The sequence below is a fragment of the Corapipo altera genome, unplaced genomic scaffold (assembly GCF_003945725.1).
Source record: "Corapipo altera isolate COAL_440 unplaced genomic scaffold, ASM394572v1 23, whole genome shotgun sequence".
NCBI lineage: Eukaryota > Metazoa > Chordata > Aves > Passeriformes > Pipridae > Corapipo > Corapipo altera.
In genome coordinates this window covers 19,970,001-19,997,678 of record NW_020884878.1, presented here as the reverse complement: position 1 = coordinate 19,997,678, position 27,678 = coordinate 19,970,001, and the positions used below count along the sequence as shown (strand labels likewise).

Here is a 27,678-nt window from a genome sequence, read left to right as displayed (position 1 = left end):
CAGAAACAACATAAGTATGGCAGAAACTGCAACCTTTCCCCAATACCTCCTTTCCTAAACCAGACTGCTCAGCAGATGCACAGTCCAGCTGAAGAGCTGAGCACAGTTTAATACTTCCTTTATATAAGAAGAAATGTGTACAGAAATATTTGATTACATATCAGGGCTTTAAAGTCTTGAAGACCACTTTGAAAGCAGTGTCAAAGGGGCATAACTTTTATAAAAAAATTATGCCTTTTTTTTTTTTTTAATAAAGTCTGAACATGTTAAAATTTGCCTTTGACAGTAAGGAGTCATGAAACACGACAATAAAAGAAGTTCCTTTCATTCGTAATGTGTTTTAAGAAATACTTCAGAATACTTTATCCCTTCTTTCCTCCCAGTTTGACTGTGAAATATGAAGTTATTTAGGAGTTTTCTTAGTGCTATGATAAGGCACAGAAGCTATCCTAGTGCACATACCTAACTTTGTCAGGTACTCCTTCAACTTTAAAGGGGAGATAAAACTGTGGAGTCTGCAAGTCTTGCAACTTCACAATGTCCAAGAATGCCTTCAGAGTTATTCTGAGTGGTTGAATTGTTGGCCAGATTTCCCCTTTTCTAATCTTGTATTTTATATATACTTCTATAGCTATAAAGTCTTGATTTTTTTTATTTTTTAGTGATGCCAGGCAGTGCAATATGTAATGACCAAAACATCTGACAAACAAGTCTCAAACTATTCAGCACAATTATGTGCAAGAGAAAACAGTCATCGAAATAAACCTGAGTTTCAGAAGTGCCAAGGAAAGATTTTTCCTCTTTCATCTAGTAAGTGGATTTAGAACTCCTTTGCTCCACACAGGAATAACTGCTGTGGGGCAATATTCAGCTGCTGTCTCAGCTCAAGTGTTTTGGCAATGAGAAAATAAATGTATCTTGATGAATCAAGGAATAATTAATGAAAGATATTGGAATTTATGATGATGTTGCAAGAAAGAATAGAACATCTATCTGTTTCCTTTTACAAAAAAAAACCCAAAGAGAATAATCATGCTGAAATTGGCTAGATTATCCTAGGTCTTGAATTTTTCTAGGAGTTTGATTTTAAGGCTCAGAACATTTTTTTCAGCTGTGTAACCCTCAACTTATATGAACCTCTTTGTCATTTATATTCTCAGATGAAATTTTTAAGGCTTCTTCATTGTAAATTACTTTCTTGTTTTTGGCTGAATAATGGGCTTACTCAGGGCTTAAAATGAACTTTCTTAAGAACCCAGAAGATAAATGTATTTTTTTAAAAAAAATATTTGTCCATCTTCATTATTCCATGAGTTACATATCATTATAAATAATTACAATACAGAGAAATGAGAATGACCTATGTATTCAAATGAATATTTTGGGGAAAAAAAAAGCTTGACTATTTAATTGGCTGAACAAGAACTGAAATGACAGAGCTTTCATTATGGCTGATCTGACATTTCTGCTTGTGCTTAAAATTGTCCTGCACCTTGCTTTAGAAGACCTTTAACATTTTAGACTTTTTTTTTTTTCCAAAGAAGGTGTTTCTTCCTATTGGGAGAAGATTACTTTTAATTTTTTGTACTTTAGAGCTGAGAGAAGGTTTTGGATTTTTTCTGAACTAGAGTTAAAGTATAAATATGTTGTTTTCCCAGACATGAACAAAAAAATTGCAGCAGTTTGGTTGGGAACCTGGTATGTGGTTATGTTTTACATTGTTTTCTTAAAATTTGGCAGGGAAAACAATCCACTGTTGGAAGTGTCTGTAATGTGACTGATGCTCTAAACTTCTTAAACTTCAGCTAATGCCTTTTTTGGGGTTTTATTTTGGTTTGGGGTTTTTTTCCCTTTTTTTTTTTTTGTTTGTTTGTTTGTAGTTTACCTTCCCACTGTCTGGCACTGATTTGGAGTCTGTGGTGTCTTCTCTTTAATATTGTACCTTCCTTTGTCAGTACAAGATCAGGAAGCAGTGCAGAAACTCTATGGTGCTGAATGTTTGCAGGTTTACCTTCTTCAATTTTTAGCTTCCATTTAAATTCTGGACATTCTCAGAAGACTTAATTTCGCTTACTCGTCTCTGATTCTCATTGAGTTTTGGCCTACCTCAGAATATCTCATTCTTCTTTGGGAGTCCAAGACCACTTCTGAATGTGTAGCTTGTTATTTTGAATTGTATTGGCCTTCAGGTTTCTTTGATATTGCAGTAAATTTCAGTGAAGCATCTGGATTAAGTTTCTATAGCCTGCTAATCATACCTAAATAAGCAACTACACATAAGACATATATGTTAAATGTGTTGTAAAGCACACAATCAATGCAGAGGTGCTGAAAACGCTCGGAAATGTTGTTGTTGGAGTGTAACAAACATAGAATCATAGGATCATTTCAGTTGGAAAAGACCTTCAAGATCATCAAATCCAACCATTAACCCAACGCTGCCAAATCCACCACTAAACCATATCCCCAAGTGCCACATCTACACGTCTTTTAAATATGTCCAGGGATGATGACTCCACCACTTCCCTGGGCATCCTGTTCCAGTGCTTGAAAAACCTTTCTGTGAAGAAGTTTTCCCTAATATCCAGTCTAAACCTTCCCTGGCCATTTCCTCTTATCCTATTGCTTGTTACTTGGAAGAAGAAACGAATCCCCACCTCTCAGCTACCTCCCTTCAAGTAGTTTTAGAGAGCAATAAAGTCCTCCCTCAGCCTCCTTTCCTCCAGGCTAAATATCACCAGCTCCTTCAGCAACTCTTCATAGGACTTGCGCTCCTGACCCTTCACCAGCTGCATTGCCCTTAGTTTGGACATGTCCTGAATTATGCCATTCCTTTGTAACTATCCAGCACTATGTACTGGATCTAGTTGCTAGATTTAAAAAAAAAATAAAAATTGGAACTTCTAGCGAGACTGTGTGTTTATTGAGTCAAATTTATGTCCGTGTTCATATCTGAGCAATGCTGTATGTTCCCATGCTTTTACTGCTGTGCAAGCATGATTTAGGAACAATTACGCTTTTGGTTAAAGGATAGCTTTTGCTTCAGGGAGTCATCTAAGAAAATGATAGGTTAGTTAATTTGCTTATAAAGAACAAATATGGCTAGTGTGGAGTCAGTGTTGTTTTATTTCTCTGAGCTTTTTAGCTTGTGAAATTTCAGGTGATGTGATTCCTTTCAGCAGCTGAAGCGTACACTGTAGAATTTGAGTGGTTACATCGTTTGGATAGAACCAGTGCACTGGATATGTTGCTTTGTGACAGCAATGGAGGCACAGTTGTGTTTTCGTGCTGTTCAAAACAGCCTCACAGATACATAACTGGTGCAGCTGTATTTCCCTGCAGGAAACCGACAGGCCCCTCTCAGTCCCCATGTACAGGACTGGATCTTGAAAAGTTGACACATTTCTGACAGGCCTCTGCATGTTCAGTGCTTGTGATAGTTTTTGGTTAGGCTCCAATATCCACACTGTTTGTAGTCTTTATGCTTTTTATTTTTACTGCGTTTGCTGTCAGGAGAAACGGTGCTATTTGAAGGTACCTTGAGAAATGTGAGTTGGCTGGATAAACTGAGTTTCTCTGCTTCAGTGTGGTTTTTTGCCTCCTTTTCTTCACTGAGTCCCTGTTCAATGTTACATCTTTCTGTGAAGGCAGCCAAACAATTGGAATGTTTTTGGCAGGAAACATCATTTTTGCTTAATGCTATTACTTGTACTAGTGGTTTATGAATTTGGCACTAAGTTACCACTTCACATTTTTGTGGGCATATAAAATTCTGTGATTTTATTTTTGCTTTTATGGTACAATCTGGGCTAGCAACTTAGTTCTGTGATAAAAGAAATTATGATTTGGGGATATGGGAATTTCAATATGTTGAATGTACTCTACAATGAATTTTGCAAACATAAGCACTGTATACTCATGTTTCATGGATTATTTCCCTAGTTAGCTTTGGAGCTCTTTAGTCACAGTGACTTTTTTTTAAGTTTGGGAGGATGGATTTTGTGGGGCTTGAGGCAAAAGCTTTCAGAAAGATAGGTGAAATATCTGTATCAGTGGTCCATTTTTGGTTCACTGAAGCATGGTATACAAATCAGTATTTGACATTAGGCCTAATGCCAAATCATCTGGTCATGTAGGAAAATGGGGTACTCGAGACCGGTAGGGCTCAAAATGCTATGCTGATGCTGTTGCACTGTTTCCTCCCTGTTGGCATTCAACCTGTCTGCCACATGGGTTGTCTTTGGTTATGCCTCACTGCTATTTGATTGTTCATTAGGTTTTTTTCCCCTGCTCTGCTCATCTACCCTGTAAAGCAGAAAGCAACCTACAATTTATTGTGTTACAGGAATTCTAGTTTTGGTGGTTTTGTTTTATTGCAATCCTTAGAATAACAAAATGAGTAGGCAGGAAGTGACCTGTGAATATCATCCAGTTCAGAGTGTGCTCAGAATGGGGCCATTTCCAAAGGTCAGGTTGCTGTATCTGAATGAGTTTTGCACATCTCCAGCTGTGGAGATTCTGTAGCCTTTCTGAGCAATTTGTTCCAGTGTGAACACTTTCTCACTGTGAAAAATTTCTTACCCATAACTCTGAGTTTTCTGAGTTACAACTTGCCTCCAAGAGAAGAATATGTCTCTGTCTTCTCTATATTTGCTCACAAGACAGCTAAAACCCAATCAAATTCCCCTTTAGCCTTCTCTTCTTAAAACCAACTAGCCCAACTTTTTCGAATTCCTAATAATTCATGTGCTGCAGACCCCTAATCATCTTGACTTACTTCAGGGTATCCATGAACAGGTCAGAGCAGATGCAGCACTTCAGATGTGGTCTCACAAGTGCCAAACAGAGGGGTTTAATCAATTCCCTTTTGTCTGCTGGCTATGATCCTGTCAACAGAGCATAATACTCAGGTACTGCTCACTACTATATAGTGCTGATTGTACTGAAATATTCTATTAAATATTCTTTTGGCTCCAGATAAGACAACAGCTACTTTAAAATGCACATATTTGTCCATATCTGTAAAAGCTATGGAAATCATAATCTGGTTGTAAACTGTTTAGAAAAGGAGATCTGGCTGTCTGTAACAATATATAAAGTGATATATAATATTGGGCTATAAGGCCAGTGAAGAGTTTACAACAAAACTAAAGGATGGTTAAATGATTTGGCTGTTCCACTCCTGATCAAAGTATATCATAGTTTCATTATTAGAATGAAAATAATGTTAATTAGGGGTTTTGCAGAAGGAAGCTGCTTCACAGAATGCACATCAAGATGAGAAAAACTGAGAAAAAAGGAGAGTCTTTGACAAGATTCTCGGCAGTTTTCTTTACCTTTCAAAGAGGTGGCAGGCAGAGGGAGAAGGAAAAGGCGTATCTTGTCAAAGAGAAGACAAAACTAAGGCAAAAGCAAAGAAATGGAGGACAAAGGACAGAAGACAACAGAGCAGGCTAAAGATTGTTTAGTAAATAAAATACAAATGAAGATTGTTGATGTGGATTGTGAAGGTTGTTAATGTGGAAGAGAGAATATATCAGAGGGGAGAAGAGATGTGGGGCTGTTGATGACGCACATAAACATTTCCTGATGCACAGAGAGAAAATTGAGCCTTGAAGACACTGAACTAATAGCAGAAATTAGGGAGAAAAAAATAAAGAGAAAAGTACATGTCCTTTATCCAATAAATTTAATTTAGGAATAAGTAGAACCTATTGTAAACCAGTTGTTTTAATGCATTTTTATACCTCCTCTCTTGCCTTTGTCAAAAGCATGAAAAAGAGAATGAACATTCTTTGACTTACTGTATGCCATCATTAAAAGCACGAGATGCAAATTTTTAAAAAGGAATATGAAGAAACTGCTGCAGCAACAGAGGAAAAATACCTGAGCTCTGTTTCTTCATGTGTTTTCTGATTTATGCAGGTTAGTTGAAACCAACTGCAAATGTCTCATCTCCTTTTGGGTCAAGAATCAGCAGGGGAGAAAAGACAGGGATTATTACATGAGTCTGGGCTCTGGGAAAATGTTTTTATCAAGCTTCCAGATAGTGAAGTTACTTCTGTGAACCAAAATCATGAAGTCTTTGTAGCAGTGCTAGAGTTATAAATTTGAAGTACTACTCATGCTGCATTCATTCACATATGGGGTTAATTCACTTGCCTATGTTTCATATTCTTTTTAAAAGAAACAGAATATTTTTCATTAACTACTTGTATTTAATAAATATAAAAGTAATAAAATGCACTAAAATAAGTACCTCTGTAATCAAAGTATGTTCGATTTCACAGCTTTTAAATATCTAATAAATGGGTAGTATTCCACATTTAACAATTATTTGAAGTTATCCTTTGCCTAGTGTTTTTATAACTGCCCGAAGCTAATTTTAATTTACTTTGCATTGCCTTAGATTTCTGATTTGCCATAGTTTCTTAAGATAGAGAGGCAGTGTGACTGCTTTTGGAGGAGTGCATCATTGCATCAAAACCTGACATCCAGCTGGGCTAAGAAAACTGTTTGTTCCCTAGGGAAATGCTTCAAGATGGTAACTGGTTTTTGTGTGGCATACCCTCCTAAATTAAGGCTTTTAGTTTAGCATGCCCTGAGGCAAAACGTTTCAGGATATTTCAGGAGATCCTGGTACTATAATTAATCTTATGAAAATAATGCTAAAATTCGTTCTCTCTTTCCCTATTCATAAAGTGTGTAGTATTTCATCCCTGCACTGTCAATGGCAACTGTTAATTCCATCTTTAGGAGGGACAAAGACTGACTCAGTGCTGTTCCAAGGGGTGGTGAGAACTGGTCTCACCAGAAGCAGGGCAGGTGGGGTAGCCCTCTGTTTGGAAAAACTCTCCCGAGACTCACGGACTTTTTGTGAAGAAGTGGTGAATTCAGTTGACACCAGCAAGCGTTTGTGTCCTGTCTCAGCAACTAAGGCAGTGATTCAGTGGTTGACTTCAAACTCTGTCAAGACAAGACCGAGGAATGGGGGTTTGCAGTTACTGGGTCTCCATATGGAATGGTCTCAACAGCCTTTCAGTTCCCAAGGAGGGGGAGTCAGTCACTGAACTCCAGCTTAGAAGATGGACTTCTCAGTCCTACCCAGGAAGGGAAAGCATTGACTTTAGTGTTATTGTGCTGTTGTGGGGTTGGTGTTATTGTGGGGTGCTCCTTTGTATAGTATTTATTCTGCAGACACTCCAGAGGTTGGGTTTTTTTCCTCTGAGAGTGGAAATACTGCTGCAGCTGTAATAAAAACTATTCAGAACTGCACAAGTAAAGCACTGTATCCTTCCTATCTTGCAGATATATGTTACTTTTATATATATATTGTTTTTATTTAATTCCTGTTAGTGTTTGTGTTGATGAATAGTTAGAACCTGGACTGGAATGCTGTCCTTTTGAATAAGTCATTATTTTGTTTAGTGGTTTTTTTCCTCCTAAAATCCATTCATATTCCAAGGTAGTGGAAGGCAAAGTATTTTAATGGCCATCTTTGTAGAATATTCCCTGAATGAATGAGGAAGCAGTCATTTCAGTTAGCACTGTATAAAAAAGGGGAAGGCAGTGCAATGAGCTTAGTTTTCCATTCTTGTCTGTCACAGATGTAAATAATTCAAACATATAAGCATGTAAAGAAGTTGACAGTTGAGACTGCATGTCTCGTAGGATAATATTAATATTTCCTATGTGCTACAATTTGATATTCTAAAGAAAATGTTGTTTTTCCCAAAGTATAAACCATTTAAAAATTAATGCTGCTTTTCAGTGGCCACCTATAGTAAACTAGAATGTTCATGTATTTCATGTGTATGCTTATGAAATTAAGCATCCACTAGTTTCTTTCTCTTTGGGAAATACTTGTGCAAATCACTCTCCATATAGAAGATCTAAGATTATATCATCTGTTTTTTAAGGTAAGCATTAGGACAAGGTATTATTATTTTATGATAGATTCTTAATCCTTTCTCTCTGAAGTGTTGATGTTTTCATTAGAGTTAAAATATGTTTCATGTTTACAGAAAGCCTGAAATCTCAATATGTGGTCCTATCAATTTTAATTATTTGAATCATTAGAACATCTAATTTTTTACTTAAGGGTACACCAATGTACCATTGAATCTGTTTTTTAAGGTTTTTTCCAGTTTAATGTCTGAATCCAAATTCATAAAGAGTTGGAAAAATGAGATGTCTGAGCTATAGGATTCACAGGGATTTTATATGAAGCCTATTTAATCAGGATAACACTGTTATTAATATTCATAAAGTCAGCTGGAACACAAATGACAGACTATGGAGCCTAAAATTTTTTACTTGTGAATTTATTAAAAGCAGCTTAAAAAATTAATGGAATTTAAGTAAAGTTGACAAAAATGAAAATCTTATGCTAGCAGAAAAAAATCTATATTAGAACTTTGTCTAAGACCATCTTGCATTGATATCTTTGACAGATTTCATTGGTACTTAAAGAAGAAAGATGCATGAATGGTCATTTAAAAGGATTTAAACACATTGGCACATTAATTTTTACATGAATAATAAGTAGTTTCCAAAAGCAATTAACTTACAGTGTACAAGATTTGAATAGAAAAATAGGACTGTGACATCAAAGGGCAAAGCAAATGTGCTGTACATTTTAAACTTTTAATAATATGACTTCTTAAAATAATTTATTTCATTTTCACAGTAAATGTGAAGGTTACTTTCACAGCTTGAGTATGTTTTGAAGTACACCAAGATCTGGAACAAGTAAATATTTTGATGTCAAAGTGCTATTGCTAAAGAACAATTTCAGGCTGTTACAGTGATCAGGTGCTTTTGAATCAAGCTTTCCTGCAGTTCTCTGTGTGGAAAACAGTTAGATACTGTCCACAGTGTGTGTTTTTTCTCCCATGCTGCTATATGCAGCGCGGGGAAGCATTTGTTATTTCTGTAGTGGGCAAAATTGTTAGATCTGAGGTTTCTTTCATTATTAGGAAGATACTGGATAATTTATATTCATATTTGCAGGTGGGTTTGTACTTAACTATGAATTTTCTTTGACTTGAATTTTATATTCAACAGATAAGGACATTTATTTTTTATTTTCACTTTCATGATGTTCAAGTAGTTTAACAATAGCACAGGTTGAATAAATGGATAGTGAATAAGGAAATTAATTCTAGATTTAAAATTAATTCTAGGTTTAATTTTGTATTTTTGGTTTTATCTCGGTCTACCAGTACACTTTATTCTAAACTCCAGCTTTAATTTCTTTTGATTATTAGACAGATTTGTTATTAAGGTCTAATTAAGGTCAAATAAAAGTAACAATTTAGAATTATTGTATTCAATTTTTCCAACGATTCCTTTGGTGAAAACCACTATGGCCAGCTTGTGATTGTTGTTGTGGTGAAGTTTAACACTGACTGAATAATGATGGTTCAGTAAGTTTTGGTTCCAAAACTACCGAATGTTCAAACTACCTACTGTAAAGGTACATCTTGAATGACATGTAAGTGTTGTGCACAAGTCAGTTACCTATTGCAGAGTTTGTGTTCAGAGCAACCAGTTTACATACTTAGTGCCTGGAATATTTTGTTGTTCTATTTACTAACATTTTTGTTTCTTATTACGGGGAAATTAAGTGGCAAACCCTAAGGAGCCCCAAAAACCTTTCCGTTTGACTTTGTCCAATAGGCGACTTGAATCTAATATCAACAATCGTTTTTTATTTTCTCTATATGTAAACCAGAAAATTCCTATTAATTAGCAGAACCTATTTCACCTATGAAGTCGAAGTCTTTTGACTTCGGTCACCAATTTTTCCTGTGCCATACTCTATTATTTCCGGGAGAGGGCAGCATTTTCCTGTATCAGGTAGAGGAAGGCACATGTCCTGCTTAGACTGTCAATGTTTCTTGTAATTACTCCCAGTATATTTGTTGCTTGCTTATGAATTAACTTGCATTTATGGAACTAAATCATTCCAATCATTTAATTACACCTGAGGAGCTGAACTATAATTGCTTGCTTCCAACTAGGATCTGATATGGCTTGAGCAGTATTAATTTGGTGTTTACTTTTCTGAGTGCTAAAAGCATTAAAATGATTGTGCAATGGGATTACATTTTACTAATTGCTGGCATTCATTAGCTGGGTAAATGGCGAGGAAGAATGACTGTATATTGTGGAGGGATAAAATTATGGTTTTAAATAGTATATTACTAGGCACATTAAGGCCCTAAGACATGTTTTAAAATACTCCAGAGGTTATTAAATACCATATTTTCTTCATGTCTTGCTATATGAATATCTTATTAAAATATTGCAATTATTATGAACCTTTTTGTGCAATATGTAGGGAAATGGCTTCATTGACAGAAACCTATTTCTTGATATTAATAACCTTCTATATTTTCAGCTAATCCAAAAGTAAATGAGGAACTTAGAAAAAGATTGCCAACTTCAAATCAACACAGTTACACAGAATTGAAGAAGAAACGTCAGCTTCATTTGAGGGATTCTTGTAAGAAACTCAGTGTTCCACGATATGAGGTGAAGTTGTTATTTTTTGCTAAGACCTAAGCACATCAAATTCTATGCCTTTTTTTTATCATGCACATTTATAGTCAACAACAAATATGAGCTAAATATGTATTTCTCGAATGCTTAATGTAAATGTTAGTGTTGAATCTTAAGCATTTGTACAATTAAATTTGTTTATAATCTTAAAGATAAAAATGAAAACTTCTGCCTTTTTGGTCTTGTATAGGAAAATATTTTCTTCTGCTGCTTTATTAGTTAGAACATGTGTCTTGGTATAATGCTTGAATTTTAAAATATGGCCTTAAATATTTTTTTAACTCTTACATTTTTCAGCACAAGATACTCTCTGGGTGTTTTCATGATACAGCCACTGTCTCTTCAAGTCACATGTTTTATCTTTTTAATAAATGTAAAAAAAAAAATAGCAGGGAAAACATACAAAATAAGCACAACTGCATTGTTCAAGATGAAAAATTGTCCTTTGTACAATACTTTTTAAAAAAGGTTCTTGAGTAAGTAATAAAATTTGTGGTAAACATGCTGTGTTAGCAAGATTACAGATTTATTTAGATTTCCTTGAGATATGGAATATAGTTAGATTTTTAACACATCAGGAAACATATATTTTAACATCCAAGATGATGCCTGGCATAACATTTTACTGTAGATCTTATTTTTGAGTATCGAGGGTTATTTCTTGAAGATCTTTGATTATATGAAATACTGAAACAGTGTAATTAACTGTATTCTGAACCAATATGTATGCAAATATTAGGATGCATTATTTAGCTGTTTAGAAAGACCTGCAAATTCAGAGTTGGAATGATCATGGACCACTTTATCTAAGGGCACTTTTATCTGGGAAATTAAAGCAGGAGAAAGAATGCTTAAAGTGAAACGCTACCACCATGTGTAATAATTACCAAAGTGAGCAGTCTCATTGCCTCTAGTGGGACTACTTGGTGTGATCTGGACGGTGCTCAGTAACATGTACTTCCAAAACCAGATTCTAGAAGAAAAAAACCAAACTAATAAATATTTCAACAAAGGCGTTACATGGAACAACCAGCTGAACCAAACAATTATAAAAATTAGATGAGTGAAGAAAAATATTTTACTGAGAAATATAATTTTTCACTGACTGTTAAAGTATGCAGACTTTATTGTCCTGTTATAAATATTTTTAAATCATTTGTCTTGTAAATTTTCCATCAAATGAAGGCAAAGTATAGGTGTGTTCCAAGTTTATTTATCTAAAGTTTGCTTTATTTTAGCTCTGAAATCTTCAAGCAAAAACTGGACTCAGTGCCAGATCAAACAAGTTCAGAAGCACAAATGGAGAACTGGTCAAAAGGTAGGGACTTTAAAGATATTAATAAGGAACCTCTGGTGTTGTACCAGTGCTAGGCAGTGACTGGAATGTATTTGTTCTTGCTGATATATGACTGACTTTGGAAGAAAAGAAATAAAAAAAAAAACCTCAGAACCACACACTACCCCTTAAAAGTATTTGGGGTAACAGGAGAGCAGCTACACGAATGTAAAGCTTCACCTTTATTTTCTGAATTATTGAAAATGTTTTTGTGTAACTTTGAGAAGTCTTATTTGAATTCTGAGTCTGTACATTGCATTTTACTGTTCAACATTTTTTTCTTAATGGTTTACAATAAATCTGAAACTCTGTCTTAAAGTAACTTTCTTGGCTGTTCACTCCTGGCTAGGGTATGATTAAGCCATCTATTAGTATTAACTACTTTCTCATTAATACCCCAAGTGAATGTAGACAGTAAGGTAAGGCTTGGAGGTAAAGGGGGCCTTATTTAACTTGGAACTTCCGTGGTTCATGGAGTTTTCGTCTCCATCAGGATGGAAAGATCTTTTTGTATTTGTATTTGGTTGACCAAACACAATTGTTCACAGCTACATTCTTCTATGTTTCATGGCAGAAACTTAAGGAAAAAAAAAAACCACTGAATTTGAGAGTACATTACACGACTGACTTTGCAGAAGAGAATTGTCAGAAAGTGGCTTGTGAATAGATAATAATGTGCAGAAGGAAGAAAGGGAAGGAGACCTTCAGTTAAGGGTGGATTGTTGCCAGTAAGTGACTATGTGTAGGTTAAAAAAAACCAAAGTGGAATAGGTGTGTCAACATCGAAGTTTCCCTCTATATCAAAGTCTGATAGCATCTTGTATATTTCCTTTTTTTGAATTTTATACTATGTATTCTCTCTCAAAAGATAATAAATGTCAAGTTTCTCATGAAGAATCTGTTTAGAAGAAAAAAGAAATGCTCCATCTTGGAGATGATGCTTTTCTTTCATCTGTAAATGGATTTCTATCTATATTATTTTGTAAAATAAACTACTTATAGACCCCCTTTTAATTTATGGAATTTTGAGCTGTTACTGAATGAAGTTAAAAAGTTTTTGAATTGTATAGTCTGTAAACAAAAATAGTCATGGTGGAGTACCAGTGGAGAATTGTATTCTGATGATTTAAATGTGTAATGGCTTAATCAGGTTTAGTATTTTTAGACCTTTAGGGGTCAGCATACCCTAAGAATGGTTCAAAAGGTTAAGTTTTCCAAAGTAGACAAGTGCATACTATAAGCTGATTCTCTGTGAAATATTTTCTGTCTAATTGCAAGAAATGGTGTTCTGCTGCTGCTCACAGATTTTTTTAAAATTGAATAGATACTGAGTTTCATGTGTATTATTTTTTGATGCATTAAATTAATATTTTTATCTGTTTAGAAAACTATTTCTTCCAAGCTAACACCTACAGATCCATGTATCCAATAGTTGTTGTTATATAGACAAAAGTAAAAATTATACACTTTTTTAACTAATCATTAATAAGTCATGTAATTCTTTATGCTTTTGCTCCTAGGAAAGTTAGAAAAAGGTATTATGGGTAAATTTCATGTCATCATACTTGTTTGGATGAGGAATTTCTTTTTTTTTGCTTATTAACAGCTAAATTACATTACTTATCATAAAGGTAATAGCTAAATTTCAGTAACATAATGTTTAGTAAGTGCCCTTGGTAGACATTCTGGTGCATTTTCTCATTGTATTACTAAATCATTTTAGCAGCTTTTCATTTTCTGTTTAAATGTCTGTGTTGAAGAGTATACCATTTTGTGTTCTGCTTGTTTTGTCATCATGGTACCTTTCCTTTGTACATCTGGTACTGTACTGTATTTAGATGTTCCTTGCTTGTAACTTGGAAGTTTAAAAGCTGGGTTTAGAATAACCCCGTAATGATTTATTCAAATTTTTAATAACATACTGAAATATTGGAGATTAAATTATTTGTCAGCAAATAAGGATGGTAAAGCAAATCTGAGATTAAATTCAGCCAACTAGATGAAAATTCAGTCAAGCAATGCAAATTTTAAAAAAGTAGCAAAAACGTTAGATACAGAGAAGTGGTAGGTTTATGGCAGTTACGTGGGATAATATGTAACCTGTTAATAGATGTTATAAAATAAAATACTTGAAAGAAAGGTAGTGTTTAAGAGGAGTATATCTGAAGTGTTTGATATCGGATTTTCTTTTTAACTTTCTGAGTTGTTTGGAGTATAGTATCCCTGTGTGGATTGAAGACTTTGTCTCTGTTGTAGTATATTAGGAAGAAACAAAGAACAGTTTATGTACAAGGTTTGTTATTTTATGTTTGTATCTAGTTTAAATGTACTTTTTATTTCCACAGCACCTAGTTTTTAGTAGGAGGTTAGTACCTTTTTTCATATCTCTCTAAGGATACTTGAGAGAATATACCAGGAGCATTGGCAGCAGACCAGTGAAGACTATGTCATTTCAAAATGAAAAATATTCAGGATCCAAGCTAGAAAGGCCAGAATAGTATTCCATTATGAAAATAAACTTCTATTGGCCAATAGGTGCATATCTTTGCATTGCAGTGATGGTGAGTGTGGGGAAGCACATTGCATCTTGGTGGAGTTATTACTTGAGGAGGGTTTACATGCATGATAGAAACTACACAACCATTAATACTGCGACAACACAAGAGGGAACCTGAAGTTGGGTGGGTTTTGTACTTACATATACATTCAGGACTCCGTATGGCAGTTTTCCAAAAGAGCTAGCAGGATAGGAAGGTGGTGAGTGTGCAAATACTGGAGTTAAATTTGTGTCTCATTTGACTCATATCATGTACCACATTTGAATGGGTGCAGCTTTCCTCCTTCTGTATTATATGGTCTTTCACTGTTGTAATGTTTTTGCTTATGTCATATGTCTAAGCATCCATTATTTCATCATTAATCACAGTTTTGCTGATTCCAGAATAAAACAAGGTAAGAGATTGATTAATTTTAATGGCAAAGTGGTTTGCTTTCTTAAAAGGTGGTTACTATATTTTTCAAAAATAGAAATAAATATACGTATTTTTAACCACTGCTTAAAGCACATATTGAAATGTAAGCAGTGAACCAATTTCACTTGTAGGAATTTGATGACAGCTCTTAGTTATCACTCATATAGGAACTTTCCATGTAACTTCAAAAGAATGGTTGCACAGCCTGTAAATACACTTTAAAATTGCGTGTCTGGAGACTGGCTTTAAAGAGATGTGATAATGCAAATTGAAACAGAACTGCAGAATCAGCTTATGCAGGGAAATTTGGAAAGGAAGTGTTTTATCTTGTGGGGAGCTGATTTTTGGGAGTCTTTTTACATTCATGGTAATTGAGGAAATGTACAGTCACGTGCATAGGTTAAGTGAAATGAATCATCTTTTTTTGCTAACTTTGACTATATTAGAAGTAGAAAGCTTTTCTAGTCATGTGATGATTTTAATATGCTTTTTTGTGGGTTTGTTTTTGTAATAGTAATTAAATGGGATTTTTTTGTCTGGAATTACTATTGTGTGACTTTGACACACACAAAGATGACTGGGTAAAGAAAGCTTTGAGAGTAATATGGTATTGTAAAGATTTTTCATCTGATGCTCTAGCGGGGTCAAAAAGTAGCTAATGGTAAAGGTGCTGCTTCCTCTTTCTCCAGAATATACCCACTACAGCTGTAAAGACTCTAAAGTAAATCTAAAACCCTTCTTCCAAGGTTATAATAGAGCAAGAATAAACCATACTTGACATATTGAAGTCTTGTTTCTTCTTTTACATGCCTCAACAGGAGATACTGTGAGCCTGTTCTCCCTCTCCTACCCTCTTTTAGCAATAGAGTGCTGTTTACCTGGGAAAGGAAGAAAACCTGGATATTGCATGGGTGTGCATGCAGAAAAAATCTATGTGATATGCAGAGGCAGAGTCCTCTACACCCATGTGGCTCAATTGATCAGTGTCTGCAATGTGTGCTGTGATTTCAGCATCAAGCTCGCAGTGTGCTAGCTGTCAGAGGTCCCCTTGCAAAGTGGCAAACATAGTTGCATGTTTCTCTCTGTGGTGTAAAAGGCAGAAAAGAGGCTGAGAAGATGAACTTTCATGAGTAAAACACAGGAAGAATGGCTAGTAACTGTTGAGCGACACTGCGTGTGGGAGATGAAGAAAATATCTTCCATGGAAAAAGCGGGAATAGTGTGACATGGCTTAGAAGATAAGAATGAGCTAATACTGCTTGGTCTTTCCTGTAAATATAGTCACCCTTTCATGTGTATAAACTCTCATTTCTCCTTTTTTCATCCCATTTCTTTCCTTGTACATTTTGAGAGGTTGAATACAGTGCCAGGCTGCATGCAGAAAGGCTCCTCATCAGAAGCACAGTTAGATATCCAGTATTTTCCTGGCTCACTGCAGTGTTGTGAATATGATTTTGTTCAAACCTTTATAGTATGCTCAAAATAGTGCCTTATCTGCACTGAGTAGTGCAACCAGTAAGGATGGAGAGAATGCACACTTTGAAGTATTGCACTTTGAATCATTTAAGTGTGTAAAATATGAGTGCAGCTAACTTCAGAATGTCTTGAAATGTGCTTCAGAGAGAACAGCACTTATAACCACAGTAATTTTTAAGTAGTGCTTCAGAAGGAGCTTTAGAAGACCTAGCACAAGTGCAAGAGGAATTTGGTTATTTTCTTCTTTAGAAACCTTCATTAACTCTATTTTTATAACAGCTACAATGCAACTTAAGAGCAAAGACATAACAAAAATTTCATTAAATAAAAGGCCCTTCAGGGAGACTCTTATATGTGAGTTCACCTGCATCTTTAGTAGACCATTACTTGGACTAAAGGATGTGAGGGCAAGGTGTCTTATGGCCACTTTATGTACAGTGACCTTTCTTTTATGTCAGACACTTTAAATTACAATTTTCTTTTTCACTTCTAAAGCTGTAGTTTCCTGGGATTTTGTTTAGAACTCTAATTCAGCAAAGCCTTAGTTGTTTGTTTGTGGTAGGAGAGGTTGAGTACATTTGGATAAGAGAATTTTTGCTATAATTAATGGGCATCAGGAAACATGACCCTGCCTAGATAAAAGGGAGTTCTGGATCATTAAGATTTAGATAATGAAAGGGTTATATGTGAAAAGCAATTGTCTGATATGACAATAGCAAAAGACAAATGGGGTAGGAGGGTTTACTTTGTTTTTAGCTGGTTTAGAAAACATAAACACAGCATGCTTAGTAAAACTCCAGCAAGACACTATGTTTGGAAATTATGTAATGACTCCATATAGGCTGTAATGATATCCTGAAACCCTGTATTTAAACTAACCTGAATTACAATGAGAGATAAACAGAATATTTACCCATCCCTTATGAGCTGCTGCTGATATGTAAATTTATTCTTCTACTTTGCACAAATATACTTTTGAGCTACTGCTTAAACACTTCAAGGTCCTTAGCCAAACAGTTTTAATGATGCCTCCAGTATTATGAAAGTGTGACATTTGATGAATGCCTTTGTATAGTTGTGATATCAGGGAAAGTGTAAACAAAAAACGCACATCAAGTCATCGTGCAACACCTAGATAATTTATAATTTTACTGTTTATATCCATCTTGACATTTTTTATCTGCCAAAGGCAGGTTTCATTTGGAATCTTAATCTGAGATTTATTTGGTGGATCTGGAAATCATAGCTAGAGTTCCCACAGGAAATGGTCCATCTACCAACAGATTAAATGGCAGTCCTGCAGTTGTTAAGGGAGCTCTGCATTTAACACACATGCATACTCATTCAGTCAGCACTGTGGAGAAAAATTAAAGTAGTAACCCAGGTTTAGGAACAATGTAGCTAAAAAGTCCCATATTTGCTGAATGACAAAGGGTTATATAGCAGCATTTCATTTTATTATTCGTGCTTGAATTTCTTGTTTGCTTTGTTGAGTCTGCTGACGAATACTAATAAATGCCTGCAACAATCCAGACGAGAGATGCCTGGCAACAAAGCTATGCGGTGGACCTCCCTGATCTTCTCCAGTTCACAACCTGACCTTTTGAAAAATTGGCTGGGCTAAGCTGCAGAATTTGGGTGTAATGGTTATTGTTAACTCCAGCTTTAGGATTTATTAATTTGTGTGATCAAGACTTACCTATACTTCAAAGTTTCAAAAGACCAAACACAATCATCCGTCCATTAGAACTAACATTGTGTTTCAGTGAATCCCACTTAGTATCTGCCTAGAGATTTTGCTGTTTTGATGCATTCAGAATATAAAAATGCTTTTTCAAGTGTGAGACCAATCCAATGAAAATCTGATGTCTTCTCAGAGACTAGTATTTTAAAATAACAATATGTTAATGAATTGCAAACGGAGAGTGGAATGCCAAAGGAAATGTCTAGTATTTACACATTAATAAATGCATCACGATTAACTGCAGTGAATACCAAAGTAATGATTGGACACGTATTTTAAAGACAGAGAAGCATTTTTCTGTTTTAAATATTCAACAGTTTCTACACAATTGCTGTTTAGATACAAAAGAGGAGGACAAAAGACTTAGTGAGAGAGACAGACAAGGGAAACATCATTACTAAAATAATCAGAATCCTCAGAGAATTGTAAAAAATTGCCTTTGCCAGAATTACTCAAACTGTTCCCAATCTTCTGAATTTATTTCTTTATGACAGGTGTTGCTGGGTTCCACTCAAGTACAGGTGAATAAAGAAGCATTCAAAGTAACACAGATGTCCCCCACTTAAATTGCTAACACAGACTTCACTGTTCTCTTTAGATTCCTTTAAGGAACGAAAAACCTTTAAAAAAAACCATTACACTTCTGAATTTTGTTTGTATTTTAGCAGACAAAATATTTTCAAGCCTCTTTTTTTGGTGTGTGTATATGTATATGTTATGGGATATAGAGCAAACAAATACGTTAATGCATATGTAAATTTGGTTATTCTTATTTCATTTGCAGATAACTTTGTCAACAGAATTCCAATAAGAATACATTGTTCTCTTTGTTTGGTTTTTTTTTAACAACTTAAGTGATTCTCTGTAGGCAAAAAACAAGCATTTGAATTGTATTGTTCTGCTCACCTGACTGACTTCTAGAACAGTTTTAATTGTTTGGAAGTTCTCTGTAGTAGAATGACAGTCAATATAATTTTAAAAAAGGTTATTTTATTTATTCTGCCTAATACTGAGGTTACAGGAAATTTGTATGTATTCCATACTGTGCATTTATACAGAGGCTTTGCCTGCTTGGCCTGCTTGATTGCAGCACGTTTCACAGTTATGGATAAGGTGGGAGGTAGTGTCCGTGGTTAAGTCCTCCCCTTGGTCATGAGCCTATCTGTATGTTGCATCTCTTCCCTAATGACCTGAGGCATCATGGGCTCACTGAACCAGAAATAATTTACCCCTATGTTGCCAGTCCAGATCCACCTGAGACACTTTAATCTTGGCAAATCAGTCCACCTCTCCGTTCTTGTGATGTGCTTCAGTAGCTCAACTCTTGGGTGTGTGTGCATCTACATGACACACTTTTACAGCTAATTTCTCTACCTGGGCAGTGGATGTCTTGCCACAATTCAGCAACCCAGATGGATTTACCTCTGTGCTGCTGATTGGTCTTTTTCCATCAGTCCAGCCAACCCCACAGAGCATTTGCTACCATCCAGGAGTCAATGCAGAGGTAGAGTGCTGGCCATTTCTCTTACTCGGCGATACCTGAAGCCAGCTGGACAGGTTTCAGCTCTGCAGCCTGACTTGATCCACCTTGTCCCTCAATAGCTTCTGCAACTTGCCATGTAGAACTCCATATGGCAGCTTTCCATTTTCCATGTATCCCTACAATACAGCAGAAACCATCAGTAAAGAGACTGTATCGCTTTTCATTTTCTGATTGCTGATTATATGATGGGGCCTTCTCAGCATATCACCTTCTCCTCATCATCTTCTGATGATAATCCAAAATTTTCACCATCTGTGGGAAGGGGTGGGGAAGCCTGGAAATTGGATTTTGGATTTCTGATGTGGCTTAAACTGCCACACCATCAGACCACTTAGTAATGATGTTCAAAATCCCTGGGCAATTGTGTTTTCCTGTTCAAGCTTGCTGTGTGATCAGCACGACCCACTTACTCTACATAGCATCAGTGGCATGATGTGTGGAAGGGACTTTTCCTTTGAACATCCAGCCCAGCACTGGCAGTCAGGGTGCCAGGAGGAGCTGTGCTTCACTGCCAATCCCTTCTGAAGCAGCTCAGACCCCTTCATAAGCAGCCAGTATCTCTTTTTCAGTTGGGGTGTAACAGGCCTTGGATCCTTTGTATCCCCAGCTCCAGAACCCCAGAGTTCATCCTTGAATCTCCCTGGGTACTTTTTGCCAGAGACTTCAGGGAGGACCATTCTCCCTGGCTGCAGTGTAGAGGACATTTTTCACATCTTGTCCTGTCCTGACTGGCCCAAGGGCTACCGCATGAACAAGCTCCTGTTTAATTTTTCATAAGGTTGTTGTTGTTCAGGACCCCACTTAAAATTGTTCTTCCTTCATGTCATATGATAAAGAAGGCTTACAATCTGACTGTAATCTGGAATATGCATCCTCCAAAAACTCACAGCACCTAGAAGAGCCTGTGTTTCCTTCTTCCTGGTTGGTGGGGACATAGCTGCTATTTTGTTGACCACATTCATTGAAATCTGATGACATCCATCTTGCCATTTTTCTCCTAAAAACTGAATTTCCTGGGCAGGTCCCTTGACCTTACTTTGGTTTTTGGCAAAACCAGCCTTAAGGTGGATATGGATTATCTTCTCCCCTGTCTCAAAAACTTCCTCTGCCGTGTTGCCCCACACAATGATGTCATTAATGTACTGTAAGTGTTCTGGAGCCTCACCCTTTTCCAGTGCAGTCTGGATCAGTCCATGGTAAATAGTGGGGCTGTGTTTACCCCCCTGGGGCAGTGGGTTCCAGGTGTGCTGGATGCCCCTCCAGATGAAAGCAAACTGGCCTGCCCTCTGCTGCTAAAGGAGTGGAGAAGAATGCATTAGCAATGTTGATGGTGGCACCACCTTGCTGCCTTGGACTCCAGTTCCTACTGAAGTTCCAGCGTGCCCGGCACAGCGTCACTCAGTTGAGGTGTGATGTCATTCAGGCCACAATAATCTACACTCAGTCTCCACTCTCCATTGGACTAATGCACTGGCCATGTAGGACTATGAAAGGGTGAGTGAGTTTTGCTGAGCATTCCCTGGCTTTCCAGTTCACGAATCATCTCATGGATGGGGGTCACGGAGCCCTGGTTGGTGTGGAGGTGTCGACAGTGCACTGTTGGGGTAGCAGTTGGTGCCTGTTGTTCTTCAGCCCTCAGCAGTCCCAAAGCAGAGGGTCCTCTGAGAGACCAGGCAAGGTATTCAGCTGTCTAATTGCCTCTTCTCCACAGCAGCTGTCCCCAAAGCCCAATGACGCCCTTTTGGGTCCTTGAAATACCCCCTCCTGAGGTAATTTATGCCAAGGATGCACAAGGGCCTCTGGGCCAGTCACAATGGGGTGTGTTTGCCATTTGTTCCTGGTCAGGCTCATTTCAGCTTCCAGTACAGTCAGATGTTGGGATCCCTCTATCTCCCCAAAAATAGAGATGGATTCTACCCCACATATCTTGATGGCATCAGAGTTCATTGGGCACCTGTGTCAACTGAAGCCTTTTACTCTTGTGGGTCTGATGTGCCAGGCAATCAGATCCACCCACTCCAGCAGGTCTGATTGTCCCTTTCCTCCACCTGGCTGGAGACAGGGCCCTTTTAGTCCTGGTCATAGTACTCACTGCTCATTTGTAAGTGTGACCTGGTGGTCCCTTCAAGAGGATCAGAAGTAACATCAGCCCTCCTATTCTATCTGAGGACTTGCCCTCTGGAAACTGGAGCTGCATTTATCCTTGAAGAATTTCCTGTGGTGGTTGTTCTTCCTCTCAACTCTTATACCTGTGCTGCTGGGGCAGAGGTGGGTTTTCCATCCTGCTTCCTCATGTCCTCTCCATGGTGCAGGTAAAACCACAGGTTAGCTCATGGTGTGTCCCCTCTCTCTCGAGCAGGGGGGTGCTTGCTCCCAATAGCAGAGACTCTGGTCTGTACTGGTGGGGCATGGGACCTTTCCTCTTTAACTTGCTCGAGTCTTTCAGATCTCTCCACAATCTTGAACGGTCTTTCCACACCGAAGCCCAGGTCAGTAGGGAGAAGAAAAGATGCTTTTCATATTGCCAGAGTTGGGTAGTCACCTGAAGTACTGTTTGTTCTCCTTTTTTCATTGACATCAATGCCAATGAGTTGGCGCACAGTGATGGCATTCTCTGTACAAAGTTCTGCCACATGAATTGTGGGGAATGCTCATTGTTTGTATCCCTATAGACTACCTCCAGCACAGCCAGTTCTCTCAGGTACTGGATACTTTTCATCATGGCCTTCCACCTGCTTGGACCCCCCATTAGATCATCCTTGAGAGAATACCTTTCCCTCATGCTTGACAGGAGTTACCTCCAGAGGCAGAGAGTTTCTGTCCTCTTTCCAATCGCCCATGCCCTGGGACAGGAATCGCAGTTGCTTGGCTTCACTACCATCCGGTTTCGTATCATGGGCTGTGATATCCCAGCATCAGCCAGGTCACCAGGGGCTCTCCCGACTGGTGGCTGAAATCTTTTCACATATCTCACAGTTCACCCGGGGATGGGGATCGGGTGATTATCTCTGGCCCTGCCTCTTGCTCCTGTTCTGAGGGCCCTGCTTCCTCTTCATCCCTCACTAAGTGAACTGATTTGGTCTTGGATTTCTTCTTCTGTATGGGAGTGACTACTACTGGCACAGGTTGTTCCCCTGGTTCAGGTTGTTCCCCTGCAGTTTGAGTGACCATGGTGCCTGTTGGTCTGGTTTCCTCCTCCTTCCTCTGACTGTGCTGTCTAACACTGAGCAGTGTTTGATATATAGTAGCCAGGGCCCAACATATTGCAATAAGTTGCCCCTCTCTGGAGTTGTCACAGCATTCTCCTTGCAAATATTCTGTCACTTTATCAGGGTCCTGTAGTTGTTCAGGGATGAACTTCCACACATTTGGAGCATAGAATTTCCCCCCAGACTGATCCATTTTCTCCCACATTGCGTGCAACTAGTCACTATCCACCCTCAGAGCAAATCTCTCAATGACCTTCCTAGAAATCTCTTTCTTGACTCTAAACATGTTGTGGACCACACTGAGGAGACCTGACAGACTTTGGAACAAGATATTGCTGTCCTTAACCTCCAAAGGGAATTCAGAATTCTCAAAATCTCTTGTAACAGGCCTGGAGGAGGAAAAAGGGGTGAAAAGCTGGGGAGAATCACCCTCCCTTGTTCTTCCCACAGACTGGGTATGGTTATTAATGGACTCTCAGCGCCCACCTGAGGTAAGGGTAGGAGAGCAACACTGAACACATATCCCAAACGACCCTCATTGCCTATGATGTTATCATGTCATAAGCTGATATTTCACAGTACATCAACAAAGCAATCCTGATCCCTCTCCCTGCTCTGAAAAAGATCATTGCAAGGAGCAGATATGAGAGTATATACAGGGTCAGGTACCACAACCCCATGAACAGACCAAGCACCACTGTGACCAGTAGCTCCATACCTAATACAGCAAATGCTTAGATCAAATTTGTTTCTAAGCCGCTGTGGGCAGATCTGTTATTATCTCAAGCCTTTGTGCCTCACATTGGACACCAAAAAGGCTGTCATGGTTTAGGAATGGTGTTCTCCAATTTAGTAATCCCACTAAAAAAACACATGCTGTTCCCCCTCCCACCTCCAATGGGAAGCACAAAAGGCAAAGATCACAGGTTGAGATAAGAACAACTTACTGGAAACAGCAATGGGATAAGAAAACAAACAGTAGCATCAACAATACTAATGACAGAAGGTATAAAAGAAGAAATGATTCACACGGACTCCTTCCTCCCTGCCCCCAGCTCCCTGCAATAATAGATAATACCAGACAGCTCCCTCCACTGCATTTTCTCAACCAGAGAAGGAGCCGCTTCTCCCTGGAAGAGACTCCCTTCCCCCTGCCCTCTGCAGTGATGTGAGATGGTGTAGAATAACCTTCTCATCTTAGCCATGCCCCCTTCGGGCTACTACAAAAAGTTAACGCTGTCCTGGCTGGAATCAAGACAAATGGCTTGCTCAGTGACCTCAGTACACTTACTTCATTACTGTGTGCCTCAATTTTGATGGCTTTAAAATGACTGTCACAGTACTTATGCATATCTGTGAGAGCTTCCAGAAAATGTTGTTTCCAAGGCTTATTTCAGTGAACCTCTGTCTTCTGTATCTTGAAGTGAGAACAGATATCCTATCTCAGAGAGAAATCCAGAACTTTTATGAATAAGAGTTGCTTAAAAGTAAGTCGATAGTCCTCATTCTTCTGAGTTGACCCATAATGCTCTCAGCAGAGCACCGTGGTCATGTACTGCTGGGGCACTGAACATCCAATGCATCTACCTAGTGATTTCCTCTTTGTTACTGCAAAGGCTTGGCTGGTTGTACATGATATTTTGGCTGGGTAGAACACTAAAAAATAAAAGGAATTAGCTTTGTATTACAAAACTACTCTGAGCTCAGTCTTTGCTTTTAATCAGGGTGCTGTGACTGCCATTCTGCCATGCTACAGAAGTGCTTTAGTGAGATTTTAGAGTCCTACTGAATAATCGTCTTGAATTTTGCCCAGTTTTCTTTAAACATTAGAAAAAGTGCTTCATGAAGGGGCAACCATTTGCTCTTCATTGCAAGATATTGGTTCTCAGTATACTACACTAAAGGTCTAAATAATTCCTAACATAAGTAAATCTGTAGTAAGTCCAAAGACAAGTAAAGCTGCACTTCTTCTTTGTTTTGGAGAATATGTGTATTATTGACCTTCTATTTTTTTACTGAGCTTTTGTAATTGTTTTCCAGAAACAGGAATTACTTTCTTCTTGAAAATAAAGTACAGCAACTTTTCCTAATATTAACTCTGAAAATTTGTTTGTATATTGTGGGAAAGATAAAATAGTGAGGAAAAAGTAAAAGCTAATGAACACCCTTTGACATATCCATGTAAATCATGTGTATTGCATCTGTGTCAACTGAAATATGAATGAAAAAGGAAATTACAGGCATTCTGAAAATGCATAAAACGTAAACCAACTCTTTTCACTTATGCCAGGCAATAGGATTTCTTACAACAAACTAATTTTCTTTCTTTGCATATTTATGCCTATAAAATCCTTTCAGTTTGGTTCCCACTCATTTCCAGGATTTATACCTTTTAATCATTCAGTAAAAGTGAACTGTCAAGCAATCCAAGTTTTTCACAGTCATTCTGTTCAGTAGAAGTTCGAGTAGTTAAATAACCAAGTCAATGAATGTTTGTCTTTTGACAAAACAGTTGACTCATCATTTTCACCTCACAAAGGAATATTCGGCCATAGCACTAATTTCATTTGCATAGCTTGAAAAGTTAGTGGCTATTAGGTTACATATGCAATATTATTAATGTACCAGAATAACTAGATAATTTGAAAGTCAATAAAAAAGAATAGCAATTAGTCTAGTGAAAATAAAAAGAAGGTGAATTTCTAAAGTAATGCTTTTACGTGCATAGTTATTGCAGCAAGTGTGGTAGATGTGTGATTTGCAGGTGGGGCAAGATCAAGTATTTTTAAACTCTGGGAAGTGTATCCTGTTATTGTAGCAGGAAATGTTAGTTTGGCAGGGCCAGGGTGTCTCTTTGCTTTGATAGTTTGTTGGATAGTGAATATTCCCTCTTGTTTAAAATTAAAAATTTTTGGTATTATACAAACACAAAAAAACCTCATTGACATTGAAGCTGTGTTGTTGTTTAGACTGAGAAGAAAAAATACATGATTGCAGCCCAGACAGACAATTCCATCCTGGCCTGCATCAAAAGAAGTGTGGCCAGCAGGTCAAGGGAAATGGTTCTACCCCTCCACTCTGCCCTTGTGAGACTTCATGTAGAGTGCTGCATCCAGGTTGGAGCCCCCAGGACAAGAAAGACGTGGACTTGTTGCAGCAGGTCCAGAGGAGGTCAGGAAGATGATCAGAAGGCTGGATAACATCTCCAGTTGAGGGCAGGCTGAGAGAACTGGGGTTGTTCAGCCTTGAGAAGAGAGGGCTCTGGGAAGACCTCATTGCAGCCTTCCAGTACTTGAAGGGGGCTTATAAAAAAAGAGGGAGAGAAACTTTTTACATAGGCAGATATGATGGGACAAGGGGGAACAGTGTTAAACTAAAAGAGTAGAGATTTAGGTTAGATATTAGGAAGTTCTTTACCCAGAGGGTAGTGAGGCACTGGACCAGGTTGCCCAGAGAATCTATGGATGCCCAGTCTCTGGAAGTGTAGCCACTTCCAGACTTGGATGGGGCCCTGGGCAACGTGATCTAGTGGGGGGCATCCTTGCCTATGGCAGGAGGGTTGGAACTAGATGATCTTTAGGGTCCCTTCCAACCCAAACTGTTCTGTGATTCTGTGATTAACAGTAAATTATAGTTTGTCAGTCACTGAATTTTGGAGGCTTATAGTAATTGACATTACACTTCCTCAAATATAGCACAAAGTTTTGTTCAACATTTTTTCCCATGCTTTTAATCTGAAAGTGTCACAGTGTCATAGCTACTAAGTTTGCAATCAACTTTGCTCAAGCTCATTCTCTTCCTTCCTGCTTTTGCTCTTTTTCCTAGTATGCCTCTTATTTACCATCCCTCTGGGTGTTCACTCATGCAGTCTTTTCCAGACAGATGAGAACATACTATGTCTGTGCCACAGACCAGCTTAAAACAATACCAGTGAGCTATAGGTAGCAAGTGGTAAGTACTATTACACGTGAAGCTGATTTGGTGCACCTAGGGCTTCCAGTGTCTTCATACTCAACTGCAGGCAAATCTGTAGCTAGTCCTATATTTTGAGGTGCTGTGTGCATGTTCCATTGGGTTTTGTTTGTTTTCCCTTACTCTTGTTCTGTGGAGGTCCCCTGCAAACCTCTGAACTGATCAGTGCAGTTTGCCTAGTGGGGTGCTGAAAGACTACAAGCACGGGGAAGGAGGTGCCCACCCAGCTTCTGCTCAATGATGGGACTGCTGAATATGCTGAGTGGTGAAACAAGGAAAGCTACTGCCTCCTTAGTCTTCCAGTTGAATCTACACCTTCTGTGCACTTATCACTATTGCTACAGGATTCCCTAATGCAGTGCTTTCCCTGACCTTGGTGCCAATCCCCACTTCTTAGAAGAAGCTATAAGAAACAGGGGGTGCCTGCACAGTGTGATAGTTTCAATGTTTTTACTTGACTTTTTAACCACTCCCAGCTTAACAACATTGAATTCTGTTCTGCCTTTACTGTTTTAAGCCATGACAGCATTATCTTCCCCTTCTGTCCCTCACAATCAATTCCCAGATTTAATTCTGGTGTCTTTATATTCCTTCTTCCTAACATTTGCTTTTCTTTCCCTCAATGTGAACAATCTATTCATTCAAGATAAATACATACAGAAGATCAGCTGTTCAGCTTCTCCCTATAGTGAAATATTAATCTGGGCTACTGAACTTGCTATTTTATATGGAAAATAAGTTGTTTAGTATACTCAAGAACCAGAATCAGTGGTGGTAGTGGTACCACCTAATGAAATCTACATATTTTTTTCTAAAGCTTGCAGGGCTGTTTTACACTTTTTCTGATATTCCCTGTGCAA

General features: G+C 37.9%; 1 protein-coding gene across 10 annotated transcripts in view; it reads left to right on the top strand.

Moving 5' to 3' along the window:
• Nucleotides 1–27,678, top strand: part of MIPOL1 (mirror-image polydactyly 1) — a 184,127-nt gene that overhangs the window by 17,932 nt on the left and 138,517 nt on the right. For 7 of the 10 annotated variants that reach the window (XM_027637715.1, XM_027637720.1, XM_027637716.1 and 4 more), the window contains 2 exons: nt 10,406–10,539; nt 11,805–11,884. In XM_027637715.1, coding sequence (XP_027493516.1) covers nt 10,535–10,539; nt 11,805–11,884 — 85 coding nt within the window. In that variant the 5' untranslated portion in view covers nt 10,406–10,534. Of the gene's footprint in view, nt 1–670; nt 811–7,897; nt 7,920–9,607; nt 9,862–10,405; nt 10,540–11,804; nt 11,885–27,678 lie in introns of those variants that run through there. The other 3 variants (XM_027637722.1, XM_027637724.1, XM_027637721.1) reach the window with 3 other exon arrangements.